Source organism: Chrysochloris asiatica, unplaced genomic scaffold, assembly GCF_000296735.1.
Source record: "Chrysochloris asiatica unplaced genomic scaffold, ChrAsi1.0 scaffold00078, whole genome shotgun sequence".
Taxonomy (NCBI): domain Eukaryota; kingdom Metazoa; phylum Chordata; class Mammalia; order Afrosoricida; family Chrysochloridae; genus Chrysochloris; species Chrysochloris asiatica.
The window spans coordinates 10403766-10411985 of NW_006408596.1; the positions used below are offsets into that span (position 1 = coordinate 10403766).

Consider the following 8220-nt stretch of genomic DNA (forward strand, 5'->3'; position numbering starts at 1 on the left):
GTCACTGGTTGGTAATGGTCCATGACATGAAACTCATTTGGCACCCCTCATTTTGTAGATTTAGTCTTGCTCCCCAACCTAGCCCTCCCATGTTGGGTCCCCTTACCCACTGGAGAAAGCATCCTCCCTCCCCAACCTGCCTTCAGCATCCAGAGGAGAAAGATAGAATTGGAAGCATACTATCTTAAAAAACACCAAAAAAAAACCTGTTTTTCTTTCTTATCTTTTTTTGTTTCCATTAGAAATGGAAGCAAGTAGTAACATCGACTTGGTCTCAATGACATTTGGTTTTTAGATAAACTAGAGGAAATTCCACAGAATAGGATTCTGATTAATATATCATGCTGTCTCCCTCTTGGGTTTGCTCTGCCCTTTAGGGCTTGGAAAATCATTAGCTCTCCCAGAAAGAGCCCCAGCTTTACTAGGGCAGAATCATGGTTACTGGAAACAGCTTTCAGATGGCTGCCTACAGTGTCATTAGACAGGAGAGAGCAGGGAGCGAGTCTGGGGTTCAGTGTTCCGGGAGAGGTTCAGACATGCCCAGCTCCCTGATGAGCCGGCCACTCGGTAACAACTGCTGTGAACCAGGAGGTGTGCATCTGCAGCCACAAAGAGGAGCTGGCTGCTTCCATCTGGCCTGAAAAAGGAGAGCTGGCATGCGGTCAGCCTCTCGCAGCTCCTCTCCTTAGTTGGTGGAGATTCTATGGGAGAACTAGTTCACTTCTGCTGTTTCACACCTCTCGGGTCTGTGAGGTCTGAGAGAAAGAGGGTGGGTAGTTGGGCAGATGGAGTGATGGAAAGGTGCTCATGCTCAGGGTCTATGGATGGAGAAAGGCGCTTAGTCTAAAGTCTATGTGATTTATTCCTTCAGCCTCCCATCCATACATCTATCCATCTCTCCACCCATCTCTGTATTCATCCTCCTACCGGACTTTCTGTTCATCCACCCACCTACCTATCCATCCACCAGTCTACCTAATCATCTATACACCTATCCATCCATTCATCCATATAGCCATATATTCATCCACCTACCCATCCATCCATCTCTTTAGTCACTTACCCACCTGTCTGTCCATCCATCCATCCATCCATCCACCCATCTATCCATCTTTTTATTCACCCACCAACCTACCTGTCTGTCCATCTACCCACCCATCACTTTGTTCATCCATCCACTTACATATCCATCTATCCATTCATCCGGTTTGTGTAGCATGATTTCAGGTAGTATGTGGTTGGGAATTTTAAAAATGGTTTCCTATGATATGCAGAAAGTGATATACATTTAGAGTTTGCATTCAAGATAAATGTTATTTAAACAACAAGAAAAATTGAGTCAACTAAAAATATTACATAAGTAATTGAGTTGTACAGGGGCATAAACATATATTGCCATTATAACTCTGCATTTAAGGGCACCCGCCTAGAGTTCCTCAAACCTATTCAGTGTGACCTTGGACAAGTGATTTACCCTCTCTAAGCCTTACTTTCTTAACCTATAGGTTAACCATCCCAGCCCTTAGAGTTGTTTTGAGGATATAATGATCATGTGAGCTGCCTAGCATGCAAATGGAAGCGATGGTCAATATTATTTCCGCCACTTGTGACAGGTGGTCCTACCATGAGTTGAGGCACTTACCACTTGGCTTTGGTTTAACAAGTGATATCCTCCCAGGGCTGGTCCAGAGGCCGCCGCAGCCTCGGGCCCTGTGTATAATGGACTTCTCTCCTCTTCTCTCCACAGACACTCTGTCAGTGCCTCGCTGGTCCCCGCAGATCCCACGCCGAGACCTGAGCAACTCCATCAAGCACAGGTAGGTGACCTGCCCTCCACCCAGGACGTGAGGGGACTGGGCTGGATCCAGCCCCCTGCTTAGTGGGGGAAGGCCGACGAGGTGTTTTTTTCTAACCTCTAAGTCATCGTGCCCCTCTCCTCTGGGTGGCTGAACCCTGATGTTGGCAGCAGAGGACTGAGTTGGCTGCTTCTTACTCACCTGTTCCTCACACAGAATCCGCGCGCAGCATTAAAAACAGGGTTTAGGAGTCAATCTGGTCTGTTTTCAAATGCTAGTTGAACACTGTGCAATCTTGAGAAGGCTGCTGAATTTCTCTGAGTCTTTCTCATCAGAGGATTCTGCTTACCCATAAGGTGGTATTGTTATTGTCAGTTGTTAGGTGTGACAAGTTGGTTCCAGCGCACAGCCACCCTGGATAGTGTTTCTAAGGAATTCTGGTGTGGAACTGTAGGATAAGCACTGGACTGCTAATCTCAAATAGAGGTTCAAACCCACCAGCCAACTCATAGCGACCCTGTGTAGGGTTTCCAAGGAGTGGTTGGTGTGTTTGAACTACCGACCTTGTGGTTATCTGTCCGATGCATGTTCTCTAGCACCACATCAAGAATGGAAAGCCTCATTTTTATCCCAAAAAGGAGATGGTGAGCTCAAATCACCAAGCTTGGGGTCCAGTGCTTATCCCACAGCACCATACCAGGACTTCCCTTGGAGTGGTGGTGTAGTTATTAAGTGCCTTCAAGACAGTTCTAACTCATAGCGACTCTGTATAGGGTTTACAGGCAGTGGTTGGTGAATTTGAAACGCCATGGTCCAGCGCATTATCCCACAGCACCACACCAGAACTCCTTGAGGTTAGCAGACTAATGCTTATCCTACAACACCACACCAGTGCTCCCCATAGGGTGTTGTTGTTGTTAAGTGCTGTAGAGTGGGTTCCGACTCATAGCAACCTATATAGGATTCCCAAGCAGCAGCTGGTGAGTTTGAACCACGGACCTTGTGGTTCATACCAATCTTGTGGTCCAGTGCTTAATCCCACAGCACCACACCAGGATTCCCCATAGGGTGCTTGTAGTGGTGGTTATGTACCATGGAGTTAGTTCCAACTCATAGCACCCCTGCATAGGATTTCTGAGGCTATAAATCTTTATGGGAGCAAAAAGCTTCATCTTTCTTCCATGGAATGGTTGGTAGTTTAGAACTGCTGACCTTGAGGTTAGCAGCCCGACTTGTAACCACTATTGAGGATGAAATGAGATCTGTGGGAAGGGTGCAGCACAAGGCCTTGTTGTTGTTAAGTGCCATCGAGTTGATTCCTACACTTAGTGACCCTGTATAGGGTTTCCAAGGATCAGGTGGTGAGCTTGAACCACCAACCGTACAGTTCAAACGACTTTGCAGTCTGGCGCATTAGCCCACAGCGCCACACCAGGACTCCTACAACCAGGCCTGGCACATACTAAATATTCTGTCAGTACTGTTATTGTTGAAATAAATGCTCCCACCGTGAAGACACAAGCTGGCACCTGGGGCCTGGCAGACTAGACTCACCAGTGCCCGCTGCCTGCTGAGGTATGGGACAGTGCAGAGCTGACCACTCAGCCCAGCCTCTCCAGGGTACACCTGCCCCTGCTAGCTGGGCTGCGGACTGGGGGGCAGGGTTTGTATACACCAGTCACCCTATACAAGATACCCTATTTAAAAAAAAATCATTTTTTATTTCATTCTCCTCAATGCTGGGGAGGTGAGGCATGTATGGTGGTGCCCATTTGAAGAGATGGAGAAACTGAGCCCTTGGGTGTTAACTGGTGGATCTAAACGCTGTTAGCCTCAATATGTTGTGTTTCTTTGACCCCCATTGTACTGGGGCCTCTGTGAAGTAACCAAGGGCACTTGGGACTGGTGTTGACAGTTTTTATGTGTGGTGCTGCAGGATAAAGCGCTGGACCACAAGGTCGGTTTGAGCTACAAAATCAGAGGTTCAAGCTCACCAACTACTTCTTGGAATATTATACAGGGTCACTAGGAGTCAGAACCGAGTCGACAGCACTTAACAACAACATGCCACGGTTGCAACATCCAGCCTGGAGTTCCTGGCTTAGTGGTGGCTGAGATGGAGCCTGTGTGGAGGGCTGGGGGGTGGGAGGTGGGGGTGGGAAGGGGGTAGCGGGGGTAGGGAGGGGTCATCCGGGTAATACTAGAGCAAGCACACAGCTAAGGCCAGGGTCAGGCAGGAATGCACTCTCTCCCCAGAGACCACTGCCCACGAAGTCCATGAAAGAAATGTACTGAGGAAACGTAGGAGGCAGCACTGAGAAATACTTGATTAAAATCGAGGGTCAGGCAGTGAAATGCCGAGAGAAGCGTCCAGTCCTTTCTCTGTATTTGCTTCCCTGTGGCTCCCAGCCCCATCTCCCCTGAATCCGCCTCGCCACCCTGGGGCTGATGCAGGATAGAGCCAGAGGAGAGTGTGTGGCATGGATGGATGGCCCTGGCTTGGAACTGCCCTGTGCCTATCTTCTCCCTGCCCATGCCTCTACCCTCAGCCTGTCTCCTCCCCTGCCTGTCACCCTCTTGCCACGCCCCTTGTCTCTCTGTCTTACCCCACCTTGGATCGGCCACACAGCCAATTCTTACCATACCCACTGCACAAGCCTCTACTCAGGAATAGGCCCGGCCCCTGAAAGGCCACGCCCCCTTCTCTGCCCCACCCCCTAGACGGGCTGCACAGTGCATTAGGATGGATGCCGGAACCTGTGGTACGTCCACCTCACATGAAGATGCCAAGAGAAGAAAGGCCATGTGATGATCTTGGGGCATTAGGAACATCTTGTTAGGGGAGTTGAGAATTGGGATGACCATTACTTTTCAGTCTCACCCTACCTTTCCCCAGCCATGGTACAAAAATGAAATTTAAGTTCCGTGCTATTACGGCAGAGCCAGAGAAGGAGATCAGGTCGCGGGAGGAAAGGGCTGGAAATGAGAGCAAACCCACCTGCCATTCACCTGCCTGCCTGCCTTCCACTCCATGATGAGTGAGTGAAATTCAGAGTGAGTGAAATTCATTTCCCGGAGCTGTCAAATCCTACAAAACAGACACTATTAAAGTCTCTGTCATTGCTGCAGGGGCCAACCCCCTGTCCCAAACTGGAGAAAGTTTTCTTGGGTAACAAAAATGTTCATGAGGAATAGTGCAGCCTGCTGAGATCTGGATGTTGGGGACGTGCGGTTCATTCTGCTGGGAGGGTGGCTTCCTCACAGCAGGCAAATGGGGCAGCCAACCGGTGCGGCCCTTTCCTTAAAGTTCCTGGGAGCTGAGTTACATCATCATTCCCTGTGTTCATTTTGAGAGTCTGAGGCAGTGGAGATAAGATACAACGCCTGCTGACTGTGGAAAAAAATTGAAAATTAAATTTAACTGTGACCCAGACCAGCTCTGCTTCAGCTTTCTTGGGGTAGCAAGCCCCCCAGCAGCAGGGGAGATCAGAGTGCTAAATCAATGCACCTCCTCTCCTGTTGCTCTGTAGTTGTGTATTTAAAAAATTTTTTTAAACAAAACAAGAAAAGCGCTTGCCCTGGAGTTGATTCTTACTCCTAGTTTGTCAGAGTAGAACTGTGCTTCATTGGTTTTCAGTGGTTGATTTTCCAGAGTTAGATCACCAGGCCTTTCTTCTGAGGTGCCTCTGGGTAAACTTTTGGTTAGAGCCAGTGGGTTTCATTGTCTACCCCACTCAGAGGTCCAGCTGTACCTAGGAAGTCGCTCAGCTGCCCTGTGTTGGCAGCAAGTAGTAAACTAGTGGTCTGAGAGGGCCTTTGGTTTAGGGGTCTCTTCTCTACTGCTAAAGTGTGGGGTCTTTCATCTTTAATGCTGTCCAAGTAGCATGACCAACAGTGACCAGGAAGTTAGAACTAATTTGGACTCCCTAGAGGCCCCACCTTGCTTTGTAGCTTTCTCTGTCCCATAACTTACCTTGGCCGACTGTACACTGCCAGGCTCTGTTGGTTGAATGCATAAGTGACTGGTATGAATATCTCAGGTCTTAATTAGAGTCATAGACAGTTTCCTGAGCACATACTACATTCCAGGTTTGACTTTGTTTAATCCTGCCAACAACCTATGAGGTCAGCCCTATTCTTATCTCCATGATGAGACTGCGTCTCCGGTGGTTTAAGCAATTTGCTCAAATTACAGCTCTGGGAGAAGCAGCAGGACTGGAATCCAGACCCATCTAATTGAGGGGCCCACACACATTCCTTTATGTGACCCCATCACCTTATTCTTGAATCTTTCTCTCTCCCTTCCACAGGTTTTCCACCAAATACTGGATGTCGCAGACCTGCACAGTCTGTGGGAAAGGGATGCTCTTTGGCCTCAAGTGTAAAAACTGCAAGTAAGTGGCTGCCCCGTGAACCGACCCTCCATGGTGCTTGATATCAAGTAGAGCCACACTGGCTCTGAAGTACTCTGTGGTAACATGGTTTCCTGACTCCTGGGAGAGTTATTTGTTGAGCCCAGATCTTGACCCTACCACTTTCTAGCTGTGTGACCTTGGACAAGTCACCTGGCATTTCTGACTCCTGTGTTTTCACCTGTAAGGAAGCACTGACACTCCTCCTTGCCTTGTTGGAGTGAGCATATGGTTCAGACCAGAACACACACTTCACCATGCCTGGTTGTCAAATTAGTTCTAACTCATAAGGACCCCATGTATGTCAGAGCAAACTTGGGCTTCATAGGGTTTCCAGTAACTGAGTTTTGGGAAGCAGATCACCAGGTCTTTATTCTGAGGCACCTGTGGGTGGAGTTGAGCTCCAACCACCCCCTCTTTCAGTTAGCAACCCACTCCCTTAATGGTTTCCATGCAGACTCCAGTCAGAGTTCAGTCCTCTGTGAAAGGTTGTGATGGCCATTCTGTCTGTCTCCCCAGCCTCCCCCTTTCCTGTAAGCATCTATTAAGGTAGCCACTCTGCTTTAGTGAAGGAGCCCTGGCGGTGGAGTGGGTTACACGTTGGGCTGCTAACCCCAAGGTCAGCAGTTTGAATCCTCCAGCCACTCTGAGGGAGAAAGATGAGGCTTTGTGGTTCTGCCTTGGAAACCCTGTACAGGGTTGTTCTATGTCAGAACTGACTCAACAGCATGCTGTCACCTCTACTACCTGCTGGAGTGATGGTCAGCTCACGGGTAGCATCCGCTTGTTTGGAGTATTATATAAATGCATGTGCATCTGTTTGCTTTCTGGGGTCTCTTAGGTAAAGGGTCAGTGGAACCCCCCCTTGCCTGGGCAGACATCTTTCCCTTGTGTCCCTCAGATCTCCCAGCAAGGCCGCCCCATGGTGGAGGTGGGACCATGGCAGGGGTGTGTTCTCTCGCCTCCTGACCAGGGTTTGACTGGAGTAATGAATGGAAGGCTGGGAAGAGTCATTACTGACTTCAGCCCCAAGGAGCGGTCAGGTCCAGGAAATAAGGGGCAGCGATTCCATGCAGGCAGGGTGGGCCCTGGCCCTCTGGTGAACCTGCAGGATGTGGCTGCAGGGCCTTCTGATTCCAGGACACACAAGGCCCATTCCTGGGTCTGGGCCATGGGCGGTCTTTATTCTCCAGCATCCTGGCTGCCCTGGCCAGCTCCCCCATCCTCACAGCTGCCCCATGGGGCCTTTGAAGTTGGGTAATTAGATGTCAGGACTCAGCCCAGAGCCTGAAAAGCTGAACACATTTGGAGTCATTTTAATTCTCGGCCCTGGAGGTGGAAGCAAATTTCCCTCCTGCTCTCTGTTCTAGAAATCAGAAGCAAAAACACCAGGGCCCACTGTTTCAGCGGAAAAGAGACTGGATGAGCTGGGGGGAGGGGAGGAGCTACAGGGAGCATGGGTTGGGTTTGGCTCCTCCCTTCATTCACCTCTCTGTGTGGGCTTGACCTAGGGACTTGTCATCTCATCTTGGGGATTTGACTTCTTCTTCTGCTGGCACCACCTGATCCTTATTTTTGGAGGAGTCCTCCTCAGATGACAATGACTAACCACCCTCCACAGACCTGGGCTGACCTGCATCCTGGTGAGCAGGAGGTGGGGCTCCTACCAAATTCGGGCTGCTTTGCCCACTGCTCTCACCAGCTTGTTCGGCCCTAGAAAACCTGCTCCAATAGTGAGTGTCGCTTCTCAGCTGCTAGCAGTGTGTGCTCCAGGGGTCTGGTCATTGCATTGGTGATCACCAAGGGGAGAAATGTTGCCACTGCACAGTTAGGAGCTGGCATTACTCATGGCACCAAAATGTGGACCGAGTCTTCAGGGAATAACATCTGGCCCCTTTGTTTGTTTGTTGTTTTTAATGTTTTATTGTGAATTATATGATCGTTTACATGAGAGAACTTTAGTTTTACATTCATTCCATCGTATATCATTTCATTGCCATGGTTCCAATCCC

At 49.3% G+C, this 8220-nt stretch overlaps 1 protein-coding gene across 1 annotated transcript in view; it reads left to right on the forward strand.

The window, feature by feature from the left end:
* Window positions 1-8220, forward strand: part of KSR2 (kinase suppressor of ras 2) — a 479616-nt gene that overhangs the window by 343896 nt on the left and 127500 nt on the right. Inside the window, exons 6-7 of the mRNA XM_006865465.1 lie at window positions 1748-1817; window positions 6107-6190. Of these exons, the coding sequence (XP_006865527.1) occupies window positions 1748-1817; window positions 6107-6190 (154 nt within the window). The remainder of the gene's footprint in view (window positions 1-1747; window positions 1818-6106; window positions 6191-8220) is intronic.